Below are 22,318 nucleotides of genomic sequence, written 5' to 3'. Positions count from 1 at the left end.
CATAGAACACAATTAAATAAGACATTGTGGTGTTTTTGCCCAGACAATGCGAGTGAAATGGGTCCAATGCTGATTAACTCTGAGGACGATAATTAAAATTGCACTAATCATTGACAATAGGGAACTTTATACCATAGCTATAACAATACAGACACAGTATTGTTGGAATAACTTTTTTTTTCAGCTGATGAATAATAAAAACACTGACAGCCAATCAGAATCTGTTTGTCGTCTAAACAGAACTTTATCATGCACTGGTGTGGACGCTGCATAGTTATTGTTCTTGGTGTAGTTGGGCCTTAAATGATGACAGAATGTTACATTTTTTGGGGTGAAATATATATTTATGCATGATGGAATTTGATTATCATAAAAGCTTAACAAGTATGAAAGATCACACACGTGAAATACACGGCCATTTTAGCATATGTTTTTTAAAAACTTTTCAGCAGACCAAAAACATAACCTATGCTTAAAACTTTGGAGTCTATATTTTCATTCCTTCCACGAACCACCAAATCGTACGCACAGAATTCCCGGATATATTATACAGCAAATGATACTGTTGCAGCTGAAGGCATGTTATACAAGAACACTGGATTCGGACATGTCTTGATGTCTTCCTACCTCCGTATGCTGCATTTTTCATGTACCCACTTGAACCTTCACAAATTATTCCTTAGGGTGCACATTTCTCTGGATGAGTCGCAATGAGGGGCATCCTGAGTGAAAACGATGACAGAAAGGTGAGAAAAAAACACTGACATTACAGGGCCACAATTTGCAGTAAATCATTACCTAAATTCCAACAGATATTGGTGTAACAGATAACACCGCCTTCATTTTCAGCACAACTCTTTTTCAGAATTGAGACTCAAGTAACAAACAGTGCCAGTGGACTCCAGACGGGCACTCTCTCCCCCCTCGTGTTTGCAATAGGAAAGGAGTGTTATTAATTAAGGATACGAAGCAGATTTTGACAAGGGTTCCCGAGTGGCAAGCGGTGTGGATTCTTGGCGTTGACCTGGCCCAGCGGGGGTAGCAAGCGCCTGTTTGAGGAAGGGGGTGGAGGAGGGTTGGGTTGGCTCCATGCTGGCAGCCAGGCCTTCCACGTCTGCGTTGGTGCTTTGAAGTGTCACCTTGAGAGAAGAGCCAGTGGCCGGGTAGTGGAGGGAGCAGGAGCAATGAAAGGAGTGGCACCGCTTGCGTTGCCAGACACGGCGCTTTTAATATTACATGGGCTCCCGTCCATCTCTCTACACATGCAGGATATTGCTTCTGCTTGATTTATTCAGAAAGTGGATCTTTCTCTGCTCCTTTTCCTGCTGTGGTTCAACACCTGTGCAGGTTTTAGCCAGGCTTCTGCACTCAAGCGTGGTGTGTCAGGTTCTCTGTAATTTTCAATGAAAAGACATTAGGTGTCTGTCACAGAGTAGTTAGTTAAAGTCAGAGTGATGTTTTGATCACAGCAGGTGTTTGAACAACGATGCTTTAATAGCAAACTGAAAGGTTCAATTAAGATGGGTGGGCAGTCACAAGTCACATCATGCCATCATCCCATGTGTAACTTTCTTCTAATTAAAAAAATAAATAAATAAAAATAAATATGAGGACATTAAATTATGATTTTAGTTTAAACTATTTTATATTCTTATCTGGATATTACCTTAAAGCTTCCGCCAAGGAATGAAGTCCTACAAAAGGAATAAAAAAAGATTTGTCATTGCAAAAAACGAACAATGAAACAATATTAATACTTGTTACCCTAGATTATCCACTATATTATGTCATTGTGTTTATATGAAACAAGCAAGAGCAAGAGCGACACAAGGGAGTTGGAACTAGCGTCAGTTTAGTTTCCTGGAGGAGCCTGCACTGTACCGCCTAACGATGGGAAAATTGCCACTGAATGCCGCGACTGACCAATCAGAATCGAGTATTCAAGAAAGCCGCGAAAATGACGGTCGAGATCATAGAGCAGGGATAGGCAGCGGGTCCTGTAGTGCCGCTGTCCTGCAGAGTTTAGCTCTAACACTAATCAAACACACCTGAACAAGCTGATCAAGGTTTTCAGGATTACTAAGGCTATAGACTAGTGAGGTTTTTTTTCAGGGTTGGAGCTAAACTCTGCAGGACATGGGCACCCGACGTTGCCTACCCCTGTCATAGACTTATAAAAAACCTAGATATGTCCATTGTTCAGGCTGTATGTCAGCTTTAATGTACTTTTTTTTTTTTCTTTTTAAACAAAGCAGTTAGTTTTTGCCAAAGCTAGTGTATTGCCGAGTCGATTTCACGCCAGAATTGCGGAACCGTAGGTCTCAGGGTTGCCAAGTTTTCACAACTAACCCGCCCAATTGCTACTCAAATCTAGCCCAATCGCATTTCGAGGGGTATCCATTTACATTTTATGCATTTGGCAGATGCTTTTATCCAAAGCGACTTACAGCGCATTCAGGCTATACATTTTTTTTTTTTACCATGTGTGTTCTCTGGGAATCGACCTTTTGCCTGCTCTACCACTGAGCCACAGGAACAGTAGCTATCCCCTAGTAAAAATTGCATTCCGGTGGGGTAAAATACACGTTTTTGGTGAGGTTCCCTTGGTAAAATTCGCACTTTAGGGGCTAAATATCACGTTATTGGAGTCGCTTTAATCCGCGGACATGAAAAACAACCCCTCGGCAAAAGTGTTAAAGTAGCCCAATTCCGCGGGAAAACCACGGACTTGGCAACACCGGTAGGGCTGCTGCTGGGCGCCGCTGTTGCAATGGAACGTTCTATTGGCCTTCACTTCTTCCAATGGCTGAATTGAAGTTATTTTCACTGAATTAAAGTTAAATTCGACAAACGGGCCAAAACAAAATCGCATATTGCACAACGTAATTAAAAAATAAAAGGTAGGCAGAATTACATATATCTGAGAAAAAAAAGAGTCTGGTGATTTACGGGTGTTTGAAACAGGAGAAAGGTAACATTATTTTGAAAAGATTTTTCACTGCAGTCCCAGATCATAAATACCAGCTTTAACACCCCTGATTAGCTCTGACATCCGCAGCCTTTTATCTCTCCCTCCATCTTGCTTTTTTTAATCAGATTAACCCAAATGGGCATCCTTTAATGGCCCCTTTTTTAGAAAAGCCGAAAGAGGATGATAATTAAAATAATTAAACCACTGGGATTGGCGCGCGCATCCCTTGTTCTCTCTCTCTCTTTCCCCTTTTGCTCTCTTTTCCTTTCTTCTCTCCTTTTTAAGTTTTGAGTCTACTTGGCTAACAGATTCAGAAGTGAGGAAAACACAAACCAACCCTCGGTTAATTGAATTTATTCTCAATTGAAAGGTCCAACTACGCAAGCTTTTTCCCCCTCCTTTGAAACCGGATGTAGAGGTGTGTGTGTGTGTGTGTGTGTGTGTCAGCTGTCTAAATGTGATTGCAGGGCTGGGCTCAGGGATAAACGCTCATATTCATTCAATATCTGTGCACTTTGCGTTTAGCTAAACATTAAGCAAAAAGTATCCTTTTAACGATTATTTATTCATGGACTTTTAAGCTATTAATGAGGACAAATGAAGTCGTTTTTAGGAGTGTCAATGTGAAATATGCTTACCAAAATGATCTTGTTTAGCAATCATTCCTCATCAAGCATCCATCCATAATAAACAAAAACAAACAAAAAAATATAACCGGGATTTTAGAATGCTGGAAAATGAGCATGCACAGCATTAAAATAATATATTAAGATTTTTAAATCAAACTGAGACACTTTAGTTCCTGGAAAGATAAGGCAAAACACGTTGCCATGCTGCAAAAATAATAACTAATCGTGTTAATTGTAATTAGTTTTGCCTTAACTGGGCTTCTAATTACACCCAAGACATAGGCTACTATAATACTGAAAGTATTTCACACATTTTCACAGTTGAATGTAGTTATCTTCTAATTATAATTTTCAAATGCATGAAAAAATAAAGACGAGCCCTTGATACCAGGAATCTACAGCACTTTCAAGAGAAAACGGAGAAATAATGAAATAAAAATAAGACTCTTTATAGCCCAATCATAACTGCATGGCACTGCTTTAACTTCACGGCTTGCCTCCTCCTGTGTCCTGACAATTTCACTGGGTTGCATTTCAAGTTGGCAAAGAGAGAAGAGAGAAATCCCTTTGCTGTGAATACTTAAGATTTATACTTAGAATTTCATACAATCTTTGAAAACATTGAGGAGCAATTTCATATTTGCACTGACATCTAATTTCTCAAGTAGATTCTGAAATCACAAATTGGTATGGATTCCCTCTGCGTCCAATTATTCTGCATCAGTTTCCCTGACCCCTCAGAGTACTGCTAAATTAAACATACGTTTTTTTTTTTTTGACTCAGTCATGAAATAGTCCTACATATGCACACGTTTGATAAACTAATCTGACTTTCTCAGTTGTAGCAGCTCTCGTCGTGTTTCGCTCTGCCACTGAATTTCAACAAGACGCGCAGTGAGGGAATAATTGCACCATATGTGCCATATGTTTAGGTCACTCGCTATCTACATAAAATATAAGCTGTATGAACTCCATTCGGTTCACAGACTTCACTGATATGTAATATTTTGACATCGAGCTTAGGTATGAAAATAACTTATTTTGTATATAATTAAAATAAAAAAAGCTGGCGAGATAAAAAAAAAAAAAAAAAAAAAAAACTAATAAAAATCAACGCTATTTGCTGGTCTGAAATGGCAAAGATAGATTAGTAGTGTCATCAGCATCTGCTGTAATGTACTCAGAGCACTTTATAAACCGCAACCAACTGACCAGCTAAAACCAGTAAGCTGTTATACCGTTTTCCGCCCTAAATTAGGACATCGACTGAATCTTACAAAAATGTACGTTTTTTCACAGGGAAGAGCAAAAACTTAAATGCAATGTATCGTTTGACCTCAAATGAACGCCCATGCTAATCTATAGATATGCTTTGAGCCATAACGCTCAGGAGAGTCAATAGCGAGCGATTCGACAGCACCTGTTGATTGATGATTGATAATCAAGAGCAACAGTGCCCTCTAGTGGTCGACCATGCGATTTTTTATTAAACAATAAATATTGGTAATTTTGCCTTTTTTTGGAAATAATAATATTATTTCAAATGTCTTCGGGTGGGAGAGAGAATGTTAAAATGATGATTCTAAACGTATTTGGAACTTGAAAAGAAAATTAATCCAAAAATGACCAATTCACTCACCTTCATGTCATTCACAAGCTATGTTTTTCATCTGTGGAACACAAAAGGAGAATTTTTTGGGGGGAAGAAATCCTTACATTAATAAGTGACTAAACATGTCAAATCTTAAGACAGACAATAGTGACTCAACTTGTATATGAAATCTTCTAAATCCCGTAAGAAGAAGAAATGTATTTTGCTTGTTAGGTTTTCTATATAATATAAATTATTTTAATATGCTGCATTGAACACTAATGAAAGATAAAATAGAAAGCTTGAAACTGAAATGGAATGAAATTCATACATATTAAGTGACTTAAGTGTGCACAAATAATTATCATGTACCTAAAAAACTCAAATGGTTATTTATTTGTCAACAAGTATTACCCATTTAAATCAGCTTCAAATAATTACGGCTGGCAGCCAAGGACGTGATGTTTTCTTGCCAGCGTAGATTGTAGGCCTCAATTTGTGTTTCATTTCCATTCCAGACATCAAAGCGAAATTAATCAAGGGGGAAAATAACCAAGACAACCCCAAATCTGTAGTGCAAAACATTAAAGACGATTTTATTTTTGTCATTCACAGTTAACACAACCAACTGCTTTTAGAAACTTTTCCAACCGACCCTTCCTTTTCTCCCCCCAATAAACCCAAGAGCTTTCATCTCCATCAAAGGAGCTCGATTCATATGTTCCTTTCATTCACCGCTGATTGTACCTTGTATCTTGTTAAGTCATAGTTCCTGTTGTTGGCATTAAAAGAGAATTGTTATACATGCTCTAGATAGCAAGGCAGAAGGAACAGCAGAGATTCAAGGGGACAACAGGATTTGGGAACAATTTGAGTATGAACACCCCATCTGCAACTCCTAAATGATGTCTGAATATCAACATGGCCATTTTGTAGAAATTTGGATATATTTTGCACTGTCTACTTGGCTACAGTCCACATACTTTCAGCTCGACAAAATCAAGTCTTATATTTACCCCCTCAAACGGATACGTGGTAGTCTAAGAATATATGTGCTTGAATAATAGAACAAAAACCAGTTCATTTAAGCTCTACAGAATACAGTCACTGTCTTATTGAGTATCTGGCACCGAGAAAGCAAACTTAGTAATAATTTCCATAGAAGTGTGCTGAAATGAGAGGGTAAAAGACAGATCATCCATACTATTATCAGTTACCTACTGAGTTTTGAGTAAATATGATGACTGAGCTTGAGACTGAAGGTTAGTATCGTCAAAGCGAATTGCTTGACTGATGTCTGACTTATTTATTAGACCTATTTATTATTAGGATAAGGCTTCAAAATGGCCACTATATCATCTAGATTTTGCTTCCGATGTTTTATAGAGATTACTGAAGGATAGCATTCATAGGTTTGACAAGTCGTGGGTAATGATCAGGAATCTATGGCCGTTGTTCGTTTCCGTTGCTTTATAACTTTTAAAAGCACTGGTAATACTTGAAAAGCTTAAAAGAAGAAGAGGTCAAAAAATAAATAAGTAAAAAAATATAAAAAACATGTCGAACCTTCCTCTCCTTGTGGCAGTATCATTTCTCGGATCCAGATTTAGTCTAGTCCAAGACTGTAACGGATTTTTTTCCGTAATCAGTAACAACTTACAGTGCAATTTAACCCAGAATCAAGTTTGGGATACAGGCCATCACTTTCAACATACACACACACACAAACAGACATTTTACACACACATAAACAAGCATAGTAAAGATAAACATGATTTGAGCACATAAAAATGCACATGACATGTCTGAAAGGTAAAAAAAAGAAACACTGACTCCTGCTTGGCACAAGACAACCATCCAGCCGACCATCCACCTCCTGGCATCCGAGCACACACTTCAGCTCTGTGCGGGTGAGCTGTGAGGGTGTAAGCACTGTACCATTACTACAAATTAATCAACTTATATTGCTTCAAACAGCCTAAATGCAAAGTTTCCACATGCTGCAACAGTTACTTGGTTAAAGAGAGCGGATAAATTAGCAAAAAACAACAAATAAAAGATGCAGCGGTGACATTTCTGGCGAACAATGCAGTGGGGTTACTAAAAGACATTTTGTGACCACTTCTATATATGTTGGTTTAGTCTATTCTTTCCACTGGTCTCATCTTAGTGAGGGTTTTACTGATTTATTAGCTCCAAATCCTGTTGTCGGCTTGTGGAAATGGGACAGATAACACTGAAAATTGAAAGAGTCTTGCCTTACGCTCTAATAATCTAAATTCGCACATCTCTCCATCCTCTACCTCTCTCTCTTTCACCATTTTTCCATAACTTTAGCTGTGCTCCTGATGACTTTCGTTATAGTCCATGATCCTTAATGGTTGCTGCCTGGGCCTCTCTGGGCATCTCGAGCCGAACGTGTCTCGGTTTTTGGCTCTCTGAGCATCAGGTTGGGTTTCTTTAGCAGATGTGATGAGTGTGAAGCTCTGCGCTGCGGTGGAGCTGGATGTACTCTTCGCTGTAGGCTCCACGCAGAGCTCAGTTTTCAAACCCTGTGATAGGCCAGTGAGACGCGGAGGCGGGGCTTCATCCTCATCACACTGGCTCTCGCTTTTGTTGCGGAACAGCTCTCTTGCACGCATTCCCAGAAAGCTCTTGGCGCTGGGGTAGGAGCCTACAGTGAGTGGGGTGTCAGAAGGGACCAAAGGTCCTGGGGGTCCCAGCGGGGAATGAGGACGGTGAGGGGGCGGTTCCACTAGGACAGGTGGGGGAGTGTCTCGATTGCCGTTTACGGAGTTGGTCGGGGAAGAGCTGGCCATGGGCTGCGCTGGCGATAAAGTGCTGCCGTTGCCACGTGGAGACTGAGGTGACTTGCTGTCTTCTTTGGTGGCTGTTTTTACTGCACCATCCACCACTATGACACTGTGACACCAAAAACAACCAGAAAAAAGTCACAGTTGTAAGAACTTTATGTAAATATATATACACACACATTCAGTGGAGAAAATATTTATTTGATCCCCTGCTCATTTTTTTATGTATTTATATATAAACACACCCAAAGGGCGAACCTCATATAAAATAATGAGGTGGTCAAAAAAAATTAAGAAAATGAAACCAAAGGAAAAAAAAGAATGCAAATGTAAAATGTATTCACGGAAAGTGCCAACAGCACAAACTGCATATGATAAAATCATACAAACACAGAAGTGTAGCATGCTGAACTAGATAACGGTGTCTTTGTTTCAAATGTCTTTATATATGAATGACACTATGGTTATCAGCCCATACCTGGGCTCGGTGGAACCGCGGGGTTCAGTGGCACCCTCTGCTGGTAAGGCTGAAGCAGTGGCAGATGAGTCTTCTGTTTCCAGCCTGCTGTAGAGCTGCAGAAGCTCAGTCTGCAGAGCCAGGGTTACCCGCCTCTGTGCCTGATATCTGCTCTCAGAGGCCTGCAGTTCCCCTCTGAGTAGAAGGCAAATAAGAAAGATTGTGAGACATTGTGAAATGATGGAATTAAGCAAGAAAGATATTACACAGTAAACTGAGGGAAAGCTTTGTCCTTCAAAGTGTCAATAAATGCAAATAAAAATGCCCAAAAAAGATCATACTTAGCCTGAGCCTTGACATCTTCTAGAAACTTCTTTTGTTCTGCAATTAGGTGCTCTTTTTTAGCGAGTTGCGTCTCCAGCTCCGCCACTCTCTGCTGAGCAGCATCCAGCTTTTGACTCTGAAGTAACAGATTCTGCTTTAGACACTCCGTCTCCTTCCCCCAGGATGTCTGCAGCATCTGCACCTCCTACAAGAGACAAGTGGACAATGAAAGAGAGGAATATGACATAAATTGTATTTATGGCAAAGACAAAAGAGACACTGAGTTTCTTTTTCCTTTGACTTGTACCTTGCTAGTATCTGGTCCGGCCTGATGCAGCTCCTGAACACACAGTTTATGGGCTTCTCCTAGCAGCAGCAGCTGCTTATTAAGAAAACTCAACTGCTGCTGAATACTTTCACTCGATGACAACTAAAGAAAGGACAAATTAAGGGAAGATAATGAATATATATAGGAGCAAAATCTTTAATGGGACCATTCACTCCACAATTTACTTCAGAAAATAGACTCAAATGGACTAACAGATATAAGACCCACTCTTTTTGGAGTTTGAGAGACAGGGTGTTTGTTTTTACCTTAGCAGTGAGCTGGTTCAGCAGGTGTCCCGTGTGGCACACCTTGTTGTTTGCCTTCTGAAGCTCCGCCTCCATCTCACCTATTCGCTTATGGCATTCCTGTAGTTTACTCTGATTGGAGGATCACAGGTGCATGAAAAATGATCTGATTCTAATCTACAATGTAGTGGCAATCTCATGTACCATTATTAAATCATACATTCTACAGTTTCAAGATCTGAGCTTTAAAAAAATGAATAAATTGATTAGCACCTGTAACTCCTGGTTTTTGGTGTAGTAGTCATCTCTGGCCTGTTGTAGTTGGCGTATCTGGCTGTGCAGGCGTGTAACTACAGTCTCTCGGTCGTCCCAGAGCTGCCGGTATCTCTGCTGCTCTACCTGTAGGCTCTCTCTCAAAGACAAGATATCCACACTCTGCAGGTTCATCTGGTCCTTCTGGAGAAACAAACACATCCATACAATCAACTGTATTGGTTTCTACTGCCCTCTAGTGGTCATGGTGAATATCAGGTAGGCTTGACTCAAACCGAGTGCTGTCCCACAGATCATGACTCTGAGCTGAGGTTACCATGGCGTTATTCTGCTCCTCCAGCGAGGTGGCATTGATGATGCGGCGAAGCAGACGTCGGTTGCGTACAGCGTGCTGCTCTCGCTTGTAGCGCTCGTAAAGGAGCTGGTTGTGTAACAGAAGCAGCTGACTGCGCAGTGTGTGCAGCTCGTCCAGAGGAACAGAACCTGCACATGAGAAATTAAAGATTTCTACATAACTCATACATTATACAAACAGTAAGATCTTTGTCATGTCTTAAGCATTAAAGTAATTAAGTTTTTTTTTCCATTCTCCCAGCAGAGTACACCTTTCTTCATTGACGGCCATTTAAAAGTAGCTGTTTTTAAGCAAAATATGAAAAAGGAGATGTTTTACAATGTTTTACAATCAACCTGAGCTGAATAATGACACTACTGTCTTTCATATTTGAAAGAGTTTAGACAATAGATTCTGTTCTTTTTTCATTTATTAATGTGAAGCTGCTTTGAAACAATCTGTACAGTATAAAGCACTATACAATCAAAATAATCTATTCACAGGTATACTGGTCATCTATGATTAATTTATTGCACACCCGAAATTGTCAGATAATAGGAGCGTTACTGAAGTTATTGTCACATCATGACCACCAACATATGAGGAGATTTTAAATAGAAACAATTACTTAAAGTTCACACAAAAAGGAATATTCTGTCATCAGCATTTTGTCAACCTCATGTAATTCTTCTGTGGAACATAAAAGAAGGTATTTGGAAAAATCTGTCAATGTAATTGAGAGGGGTGCAAAACTGCGGAATTACCAGCATTCTTTAAAATATCTTTTTATACTTTGCAGAAGTAAGAAAGTCGTGTGGGTGGGTACCCTATCCTTTTAATAATCCTTTAAATGTTTATCCCCTTGCTGAAAACACAGAATTGTTTCTCTGTATTCTGAAAGAACTACTTTTCCACAAGTAGCGAACGTGTGCTCATGTAATGTTGTTTACCTCCAAAGTGTGTCCAGTCAGCTGACTTGCTTGGCAGGGGCAATCTGAGAGCGATTGTGGAAGTGTTGGAAGAAAAGGAAGGGAGAAAACACAGGATCAACAAGGTCAGTGGCAATGACAATAATTTGGGACACACTGCTTTTCTGGCAGAAGAAGCCTTTCCACACAGAACTCTCTCTGACCAGAGCCAAAACACCTCAATTTGTGTGAGCCCAGGAGCCCAACTCAATTACGTGTCTTCTAGTAAGACCTGTGCAGGGCAGGAGGAGAGAGAAAGAGCTCTGATTGTGTTCTGTTAACGCTGTGGACTGATTTGCATGGCAGTGGATGTGACACAGGACAAAGCAGACGCTTGTTTCAGTGTGATAGTGCGTTAGTGGGCAAATCTCCAACTAGTCTGACCCAGATCTTCCTAAAAGAGCCTTAGCGCAACACATTAACCATGGTTTTACTACAAAAAAAAATGTGGTGGTTAAGATGATCCTGATGGTTGTTAGCATGTTGCTAATGTGCCCTTTGTGTGGAGTTAGAAATATCATATTTAAGAGTTCTGAGCACATGCATGACTGAGCAAATTGTATTTATGAGTGAGAAACGTAATCCTCTCTCCCTATATTACTCATCAAATTTAGATATTTTTATTTAATGAAACTTAAGATGTTTCTCTACCTCCCTTGAAAGGCCAAGTAAACAAAACTTTAAAGATTCAAAAGGGTTATGAAGGCATTGCAAAATGAAACCACATAAATCCAAGCAGTTCAATCCAAGTCTTGTGAAGAGATACAACTGCTTTATATGATGAACAGATTAAATTTAGGCTTTTATTTACATCTAACCAAGAGTGACAGAATGTTTATTTTTGGGTGAACTATCCCTTTAAGTGCCTTACTCAAGGACACAACAGAAACCTACAACCTTTTGATTATAAGCTCAGATCTTTAACCACCAAGCCACATGACCACAAGCAATAACAAGAGTTAACAGTGAAAGCAAAAGGGTTACCTCTTTAACACTTTGTCATGGGCGTCACCGCCCTGCTGCACGAGGCGATCCAGCACCTCCAAGGGGGAGGCAGACACAGCCCCCTCAACACCCCCCTCCTCCCCTTGCTTGCCCACGTCACCTCTCTGAATCCTTTCCAAGGCTACTCGCTGCACAATCTCTGAGGTCTTCCTCCCCACGAAGAGAGAGGCCGCCCGAGGCAGGGCCAGGTCAAACAGAGCCTCGTACGGCAGGGGTGGTGGTTTGCTTGGGCTCGGGGAGCAAAAGCTGTATTTAAGGGCCTCGTCCTCCGGTGCGGAGGGGTTCCGAATGAGGTGGCTGTGTGTTGGGTGCTCGATGGGCATGAACACTGGCTGGAAGGACCAGGGATGCTCCTGGGATGGGCCTCTGCTGACTCTGCCTCTGTCCCCAGGCGTGATCTCGCTCTTGTCGGGTGTGGAGATCATGCTGTGAGGGTCTCTAATCGAGCTGCCCAGGATAGAAGAGGGCAGGGGTTTCTCTTGCACTCCGGTCAGGGTCTCTGTGGTGCTGAAGAATGGGGAGTCAAAGCCACGAAGGCTAGCTAAATCCCGCTTTTCCTCTGTTAACTTCAGAAGCTCCTCTGTGATGGCAGCTGAGAGGATTGAAGATGGAAAATTATATAAGGATATTTCCAAAGCCTTACAGTTTAGTTAGTCAGTTAAGAAAAGTCACAAATGGTATGATCAACTCAAATTCAGCACAGGCCACACACAACCACTGAGTGCTAGTTCATACCGTCCTCCCGCTCTTTCTCGATCCTCAGTTGTTCTTGCTCCTTCATGTACACAGAGAGCTCGGTCAGGTTCATGGGCATGTTCTCCCCTCTCCCGTCTGGGTCAGATAAAAAACTTATTAATAATTCTTAATGACACATCTAAAAGCCTATTCACACAGAAAATGATAACTATATTATGGATACTTGTTTCCACCACAGAATAAAAAACAAAAAAAGGTCATTCTTTACAATAATATTCTTTAATCAACTTTTCATCACACAATTTGGACTTTTTTTTCTTCCAATTCTGAGAAAATTGTTTCAGAATTGCAAGATATAAATGCAGTATTGTGAAAACAAGTCGGAACTGTGAGATGTAAACTCATAATTGCAAGATGTACACTTGCAATTCTTATAAGAAAAGTCAGAGCTGTGCAACAAACACGCAATTGCGCAAAAAAAAATATGTGAGAAATGTCACTATTACATATGTGTTTTGAGTGATTCTTATATGTAACATACCTCTGTGATTGATTGTTTCGAGCTCTCTGTCTGGCTCTTGTCTGACCGGCTCCTGTCTGACCAAGACGGGTTTGGCGTGGTCTAAAGGTCTACCATCCTAAAGTTAAAATAACTTGTAGTGAAACTATACACAAGCAAAAAGGTCTCAAACTTGAAGTTGTTTTAACAAAGAAAGGTTAAGGAAGGAATTCGAGAATGTTTTAACTATTTTTGCCTATACAATAGATACCAAAATCATGCTAATTTTTATTTTACAAATGTACATATTTTAATAAGACAAATAGAGGTTTTTGACAAGAAAATTATGACAACATTTTCATTTCTGGGTGAACTACCCCCTTAAGTGAATACTACTGATCCACACAAAAGGTCATCCTCCACAGAAGTACCTTGCATGGTGGACTGGCGGTACTGCGAGGCAGAGACACTGGGAGAAACTCATCGGAGAGGCTAGGAGGAGGTGAGGCGGCCGCAGGGGTGCTAGAGGAAGGGGTGCCTTTACCACCTGCCACAGGGAAGATGGCAAAACCAAATTCATAATAGTGCCTGAGGAAACGGAGACCCAGATATGCCTACATGTGAACAAGCATAGACAGTATAGTCACCAGGTGTGCTGTAGAGGCGGGTTGGTAGGTGAGAGGCACTCTGAGACAGTTCCGGGTTCGGTGACATCCCACGGGAGGAAGGAGGCGTGGCCATGCCACATTGGGAAGAGGGGCTCCAGAGGGAATCCTTAAAGCCACATGTGGCATTAAATTCAATGCTGGAGTTCTAGAAATAAACACAAGCACACACAATATCAGTCCCATGACTGCTCATGCAGACTCCAGTGATTATCAGATGGCATCTAATAGATTTATGCTTTATCCATAAAATACAACCAGTTCACAAAATATAAACTTTTACCAGCAATTTCAAAGTGTAATACATTTTGCGACAGAATGTGGCATAGTGAAAAGTGTAATAAAGCACATATTTGCACCATACTGGTTATGGAATAATATTGCATATTTTATAATCAACCAGTATTTAAAGGGTTAGTTCACCCAAAAATGAAAACCTGTCATTAATTACTTGAATAAAGTCCTTATTTTTGTTTTCTTTGCACACAAAAAGTATTCTCTTAGCTTTGTAAAATTATGGTTGAACCACTGATGTCACATGACTGTTTTACCGATCTCCTTACTAGGTTTCTGGGTCTGGGAAATTTTCAGTTGCATTGCTGTCTATGGAGGGTCAGAAAGCTCTCGGGTTTACTCAAAAATATCTTAATTTGTGTTCCGAAGATGAACCAAGGTCTTACAGTTTTGGAACAGCATGGGGCTGAGTACTTAATGACAGAATTTTCTTTTATGGGTGAACAAACCCTTTAAATGTTTATACTTATTTTAACTTTCTCTTTTAGAGAGATGTTGCATGCTGAGCTCTATTTGAGAAAAACTGGCAATCAGATTGCTATCTTTTAAAATAACCATTGTCTGCATCAGCCTCTAATCTTCAAATCAAGGCACTCCTAATAGAAAGTATTTACCAAATCACAACAAATTTGTGAGAACATAATCTTGAATTGTGAGAGAAACATTATCATAGGACCAAATGTGCTCATTAGAACACAAACGCGATGCTGTTTGTTTTCAGTCTGCAGAGGGTTCAGCTGTATAAAGGTCCTGACCGTGGGAGGTGACAGGCCAAGAGAAAGCACTCCAACGTCATTCACATTGCCAAGACAACCATTTCTGCGTCAGCTAAGAGATGGCATGTTTTTCTCTTTTTAAAGCCCTGCACACCCACTGGAATGACTCAACACCTCTCCCCTCCTTTCCTCTCAGCTCCTCAGCCTGCCTGGAGAACAAGGAGATGATTCATGGTGGAAGAAGGAGGGGGGTGTCCAGTGGGACGGGAGGGGTTCAAGGATGGGTGATTTATGGACAACAGCTGACAAACAACAAGAGGGAGGAGGGAAGCAGACGCTGATTCCTGCACTGGTGCTATTGCACAAACTAGTGTGCCAACCCGGATCTGTTTATATGCAGAACACTGATTTACTGGATTCAAACAGATAGTTCCAAACACAAGCTCCAATATTGCAACTAGAACTATAAACAAAGAGTTTGGTGGACTCTCACCTGCCAACGGGTTCCAGTGGGGCTGCGATAGGGGGGCTGAGTCCCTGAGAAAGAGGACAGGGTCAAGGGAGGGACGACAGGCTGACGAGGGGTGGAGAAATGAGTCGAGGAAGAACTTCCTGGAAAGGGACAGAAAAATTATGTCCACAAAAAAACATCCTGCCACTGCTATAAAAACAGTTTACTTGAAAATAGACACTGACTGAATTATCATGTTAGTTTTTATCTTGCCTAGCTATTAAATTTTATGCATTTGGCAGATGTTTTTATTCAGTCGTGTATTTAAGGTATACATTTTATCACTTCACAAATGCCCTAGGAACTAAACTCATGCATGACCTTGCAGCTGCTAGCAGAAAAACTGTTTTTCTAAATAATAAATCTATTTATAAAGCCCTTCGCCATCTCTAGGATAGAAAAAAACACTGAGAAGTGCTATTTTGCTGGATGCTGAGGTCAAAAAAGTAGCATTACCGTAGCTACTGTGGAAGTCGCCGTAAGGGCTGGCAGTGCAATCAGCCGGACGTTGTTGTAGATGAGCACAGAAATGCTCAGGCATGCTGGCATAGCCCTCTTCACAGGACGCCTCCTTCGGGTCCAGAGAGACTTTGGCACACTCAATAACGATATCGTGGATTTCAAATTTCTTCCACCTGTAGAGAGAAAAGAGACCAAATTATAGACTATAACGCTTGTGGTTTATGCATTTAAATAAGTGACATAAGTCAGTATTGCCTCACCGGCTGGGATCTAGTTCATGGTCCTTGGTTCCGGTCACTAATTCGGGATGTATTCTGACATGTTCAAGCATGGGCTGAAACATATACACAGACATAAATAGAACATAAACACCAACAGTTAATCACACCATCACTAATAAGGCGTTGGTCATGGATGCCCCCATAAGAAAATTCTGACATACACTACCATTGAAAAGTTTGGGGTTGGCAAAAATGCATTAAATTGATTAAAAAGTTACGGTATAGACATTTGCATTATCATTTCTATGTTAAATAAATGGTATATTTTAAACTTTCTATTTATCAAAGAATCCAGTTTCCACTAACATAAAGCAGCACGACTGTTTTCAACATTATTAATAATAAGAAATGCTTCTTCAGCACCAAATTAGCATATTAGAATGAATTCTGAAGGATCATGTGTCTCTGAAGAATTTTCAGCATTAGCATCACAGGAATAAATTACAAATTGAAATACATTACATTTTTCAGTTATTTTAAATTGTAACAACACTTCACAATATTACTGTATATACTGTATACTGTATTAATCAAATCAATGCAGCCTTGGTGACCATAGGAGAATTTTTTCAAAGCCATTAAAAATGTTACCACCTCAAATTTTTGCATTGGTACTGTATACCGATAATAATTTCATGTTATGGCTAATAACAGATAAATGGCCAATTTTAAAATTCTATACTATTTTGCTTATATAAATTAAACAGTAAAAACAAACATAATTTTTTTCATCATCATTTTAAATGCTACAAGACAAGTTGCATCAAAGTATTATAATATAAGTACGAAAAACATATTAATTTTGAGATTTGTTAAATATTATTTTTAAGAGTGTCATTTTAGTGTTTTAAAGATTAATTGCGTTTTACATGATTTAAAAAGTAATTGAGAAGTAATAATAGAGGAAATGAGCATGTTCAAATATGCTTTATGTATTTATGTATCTATCTATCAACTAAAATTATTGGCCGATAATCAATATATTGCTCATGTATCCTTACTACTGATCATTTATTACTTTTATTCTATGGAAAATCATTATGGATTGAATGGAATTTCATTCAATCTCATGTTTTTGGAAAACCTCCTAGGCAAGCAAACTGTATGACTGACAGCTCACCTTGACCACCTCCTCAAAAGTGTCCATGTTCTCCTTCATGCTGTAATGGGAGCGCAAGTAAGACACAAAATTGCAGGGATACATCCCATACAGCCGGTGGAAGAGTGAGTAGACGCTTGCATGCAGGTGGATGAGATAAACCTCCGGGACGTGTCCTGTCAACAGAGATTGATCACACAGCTAGTTATCCATCCAAAAATATTATGAGCCATCTTATTTGTAATAGGATGCCTCATAATATTTTTGGATTTCTGTGGGAGACTAAAACCATCCAGAGGCTTTCAATACATGCCTCAAGGATAAAAATATTGAATAACTGAGTCATACAGTACTTGCATGCTTAGTAACTCTTACCTGGGTTTCTCAGGTTCCAAGAAGCCAGACGGCCAAAGATATCAAAAAAATCATAGAGATGCTGCTTGCCGGCTTGGGGAATCATGGGTAATAGTGTGATGAGCACCAGAACTCCAGTTATCAGAACCACAACATCTGTGTCTGTCTGTAAAACACAAATGATCATATGTATACTGTAGGTTACAGGATACAATACCAAGAGGCATATCTGAGAGATCTTTCACATTGTCAGCTTACCTTGAGGCATTTGAGGAGAGATAGCAGCAGCGGAGAGCGAGCGATCTTGTGGATCCAAGACGGCTGCTTACGGACAACGTGCCCCAGTAGAGTGAGAGTGGGCAGGCGACAGAGGGCTTTAGCCATGCATTCATTCATTTTATCAAAAAGATGCTGAGAAACAAACAACAAGTCATATTGTAGACAAGACACATAACGGTTGATAATGTATTCTCTGTCCTAGACGTTTATTGTTGTTATTAAATATCAATGAAACGATGAGAAATACATCTTGAAGATATTTTGATATGCTCTGAGGTTAAATGAAGCTTCTCAGTTCTGTTCATATTTCACTGGTGTTTTTTATTCTAAGAATGTAGGCTGGTTGCATATTATACACAACCTCCAATGGTTACATTTTTTTTAAAGGTGAAGTGTGTAATATTCACATTATTGATGGGAACTAATCTGGACTGCAAGATAATGGGAAAATATTAAAAAAAAAATTGAATTTTCACCAGATGATTTGAACAGCTCTATTTGGAAACCATTAATAATTCTAAAATCATAGGGGCTGATTTTGTAGAGTAATGCATTTGCGTAAAAATATCATTTAAAAAGGTTTATTTAATATTTTTATTTTTAGTGTGACGACGTGCAAACCATGCTTTTAGGGCTGAATGATTTGGGAAATGTAAAATGTGGACATTCACACTTGGGTTTATATCTTTTCAGCAAAGATATAAAATAATTCATTTTTAATTGTACTCAAGCTACTACTTATTTTTAAAGAAAGTCATTGAAAAATTATTTGCATGAAATTGTACATTTTAATTTTTTCACACAATACAATTCATTTTTGTCAAAGATAGTTGATTTTATGTCAAAAATATATAATAACACAAATGTATATTCTATATCTTGTTTTTGGTTTCAAACAACCAGTTTTAAAAAAAAATCTCTCCACTTCAGTCATCACAGGCCACATTTCAGCAGTTTTAGACTCACTCAGTATTACTGTAAAATAACAATCATGATCATTTGTATTGTGAAATATTAAACAAAATAAGAATTATGTTGTAATTAAACTACTGTACTGTAAAATAAAAAATTATAAAAAAAATTTTTAGTTTATTGTACAACTGTAAATGACATTACTAATACTTATTTTCAAAGGTTATACTTTCACGCTTATAATTTGGCAGAAAACACTGAAACACTGAAAAGATCCAGAAAAGACTGCAAGCATTCTGTGTATAAGTTTAGACTGTGTTAGAAACAAAACAGAAAAATCAGTGCGCCGTCAGTCACCTTATCATGTGGCTCCCTCACTGAGGACAGGATGTGCACTGCCTGGGCGGAGTTGGTCTCCAGGAAATAGTCCACCAAGCCGTTCAGCAGCACGGACCCTCGATCTGCAAAACATGAATCGATTTGGACTGTCAGTCATGCAATAAAACCCTGCAGGGAATTATAATATGGATCTTGCAGCAAACATCGAGAAGCTTAAAATTCAACACAAAATCTAGGTAAAAGCTCCCGAGGCTGCCTCTGCTAACAGTATTATTCTGGACCTGTGTTGAGGTGTTCATTGATAAGGCCCTTGATCTCATCCAGCTGACGGAGGTCAGAAGTCTCCAGCAGAGGAAGCAGGTCCCCCACGTTGAGCTGTTCCCTGGACATGGTGGTATGGAGGGTTCGGAGGCGGGTGTCTCTGAAACAGTCTAGGGAGAGGGGAAGGACTCTTAGACGTCACTCTCAAGGCGTCCCGTGTCCTGTCCAGCCTGGAGGGGTCCCTGGGCAGCCCGTCAATACAGTCCCCAGGCACCACTGCAAGACACATTTGAGGACTTGCATCACTTGTCTAAAAACACCTGTCTCGATGAAATATTCATGAGAACATCTTGCAGTTTCTGCCTTTAAGTAAACTTCCCAATCAAGAGTAAGTAAAACACTGCAAGATGTGCAGGAACATTTCCAAAGAATTATGATGTACTATTGTAAACATTATTAACATCAGCTGTGGCAATGTGGGTTGGCCGTTTCAGGCAAGTAAACAATAAACCAAACATACATAGATTCACATGTTGCGACCTGTTCTTGCACAGACAAGACAAAAGTCAGCAGTTGTCACACCAGCCTGACAACATTAGGTCAATGCATAGATATAGTAAACAAAAATTCATAAGGAGACCACAGAAATGTGACACATACAAGAATATACTACACAACACAAGTTAAGCAGTGTATTTTTACTATGAATGGAGTGATAAAGTAGCATTTTAAAGGCTTAAATTGTAACTTTTATACGGTTTTAATATTTCAATTCAATTTTAAATGTGATTGTTTTTTCCTGTGACAGCAAAGCTGAATTTTCAGAATCATTTCTCCAGTCCTCAGTGTCACATGGTCCTTCAGAAAGAATTCTAATAGGCTGATTTTGAAAACAGTTGCTGATGCTTTATATTTTAGTGCAAAACTATGATACATTTTTTTTAGGATTCTTTTAATGTTCAAAAGGAGAGGATTTATTTGTAAAAAGAAATCTTAAGTCCCATTACAAATGTCTTTAATGTCACTTTTAATCAATTAAAGCATCCTTGCTGAAAAGTAAATCAGCCATTTATAAGAATTATATACAATAATTCACAAAAATACAAATGATTGTTGACTGAATGATTATAAAATCACTGAATAGTTGAAAAACAACAACAACATGTACATGACCAAAAAATGCAAAATGCAGTAAAAATGCTAAACTGTGTCAACTAGTAACAGTTCCATCAACTGACACAAAAGACACTCACACTAGCCCCAATGTTTAAAGGCAGACTATCAGGATGTCGTCTTCCCCATGTAATAACAGATATACTTCTTTGTATTTGACGCTGAAAGGTCTGCCACATCCTCACTGCAATAACTTCCTTTAGATTTGGGTCTAAACTTACATCCTAACCAGCTCGATCTTGACAGTAACACGAGTCACTAAAACCTCAAGCTGACAGTCATGCAACATGAACAAATGCTAAAAAGGACACTGTCTCCTTGGTGGAGACCATTCCAGTTCTCAACCAAACAAACAACTGGTATAAAACACAAAGCACTGCTCTAAGCATAAGTGTGCAAGATGAGAACCATCTAGGGAAGGGTGATGGCAAACTGACCTCTCAATGGAAATCACTCGACACAGTAGATACAAAGAAGTTCATTGATTAACTTCATGATTGTAGCCCACAAACAAAGAGCATGCATCGCATTCATAGGGAAAAAACACTAATAAGATGAAGTTCTGGACGACCTCAACACGAACTGTGGCTGTGCCTGCCAACTAGAAAACAGGGCAGTTAACAGCACAAAGATGCTTTATATGCCACGCTCATACCACATAAACAAATTCCTTAAAGAGGTTGTGTATAAGTTGTCATGTCTTCCTCTTGCTTTTTGAAGCTTAACTGAGTTTTGGGTTTCAAATCTTTAATTTAATGTCACTTACACATCCATACAGAGGGAGACAAATGTGCACAGTTGAAAAAAAAGTATATATATATATATATATATATATATATATATATATATATATATATAATTAAATATATATATAGAATTATCATATAAAAATATACAGTAACTGGAAGTCCTTAAATAGCAAGACATAAGACTCATAGTGCAAAAATGCCGATATGCAATTATCACAAAATAAATAGAAGGTAATGTTTGAGACTGCATTGCATGATTTGCCTGCAAAAGGATTTATGTTTAAAAACGCGCAAGCGCGTGCAAAAGCCAGCAAATCCCACAACATATGTCTGTATTTTAGCATCTGCATGCTGCAAAATAACAGAGCACCCATGTGCAGATAGATGTTGTGGTTTCGGCTGCAAGCACTGACAGCAGCCCTGTGTTGAAATGACCACTGGCGTAAACAACGCGAGAGAACAATGGCCAGAATCTGCGGGAATGTCTCCAAAAAATGCGCCAACAAAATAAAACATTCCCCCGTGCATTTCAACTTCCCTCTTAAACTCGTGCATATGCACGCGGAGATTTGTTGAGATTCAATTCGAAACTGTAGCAATCATTGAGGACTGTTATTTCACTGACACTGACAGTCCCAGGCAAGAGAGCCTTATTATCGACAAGCTTAGTGCAAATCAGAAATAACGCCTGAGAGACTCCATAATGCGCGTAAAATAGTGAGGAGCGAGGAAATCTAACATTCCGACTGTCACAGCGTATGATGTAAAAATATCACCACAAAAAACATCGTTTATTAAACTTGTTTACCTGTTAGAGCAACTGCACTCCACAGGGCGCCGCCATCTTGAACACCTCACAACCCCTCCCTGCGCAGTCACCATCCGCAACTGTGCAGGAGAAATAATCCCCGAGCGCTCAAAAACACGCCTGTATCTGGACGCAGAACATGAACATATGGCGTGAATGTGGTCAGAAATGAGCAACAGTCATACTTTATAAATACAGTGAATTGTGACGGGAGTAAGACTCATGTATGAAAGTTTTAGATAATCCTGCAGTTAGGCCCCGAGTTGTTTTTCTGAAGGGTGG

The 22,318-nt window shown here is 39.4% G+C and overlaps 1 protein-coding gene and 1 long non-coding RNA gene across 3 annotated transcripts; both read right to left on the bottom strand.

Moving 5' to 3' along the window:
- Positions 1–293: 293 nt before the first annotated feature.
- On the bottom strand, positions 294–3,629 carry LOC122141292. 2 transcript variants are annotated; one of them, XR_006157671.1, is made up of 4 exons: positions 3,610–3,629; positions 1,667–1,694; positions 799–1,574; positions 294–722 (listed from the first exon to the last, which is right to left on the bottom strand). It is a non-coding gene; the product is annotated as an uncharacterized LOC122141292 (long non-coding RNA). The 2 variants fall into 2 exon arrangements; XR_006157670.1 differs by having other exon boundaries at positions 294–1,574.
- Positions 3,630–5,761: 2,132 nt separating this feature from the next.
- LOC109045935 (hamartin-like) lies at positions 5,762–22,180 on the bottom strand. Its single transcript, XM_019063738.2, has 22 exons — positions 22,037–22,180; positions 19,327–19,582; positions 19,064–19,167; positions 17,774–17,926; positions 17,537–17,681; positions 17,183–17,337; positions 16,042–16,115; positions 15,776–15,954; positions 15,302–15,420; positions 13,781–13,946; positions 13,565–13,680; positions 13,176–13,272; positions 12,674–12,769; positions 11,918–12,530; positions 10,916–10,959; positions 9,948–10,114; positions 9,632–9,814; positions 9,380–9,490; positions 9,093–9,215; positions 8,803–8,990; positions 8,483–8,656; positions 5,762–8,113 (listed from the first exon to the last, which is right to left on the bottom strand). The coding sequence occupies exons 2-22, from the start codon at positions 19,433–19,435 to the stop codon at positions 7,525–7,527; spliced, it is 3,705 nt and encodes a 1,234-aa protein (XP_018919283.2). The 5' UTR covers positions 19,436–19,582; positions 22,037–22,180; the 3' UTR covers positions 5,762–7,524.
- Between the last annotated feature and the right edge of the window lie 138 nt (positions 22,181–22,318).

The sequence above is a fragment of the Cyprinus carpio genome, chromosome B21 (assembly GCF_018340385.1).
Source record: "Cyprinus carpio isolate SPL01 chromosome B21, ASM1834038v1, whole genome shotgun sequence".
Lineage (NCBI taxonomy): Eukaryota > Metazoa > Chordata > Actinopteri > Cypriniformes > Cyprinidae > Cyprinus > Cyprinus carpio.
This window is presented reverse-complemented; position numbering and strand designations above follow the sequence as displayed.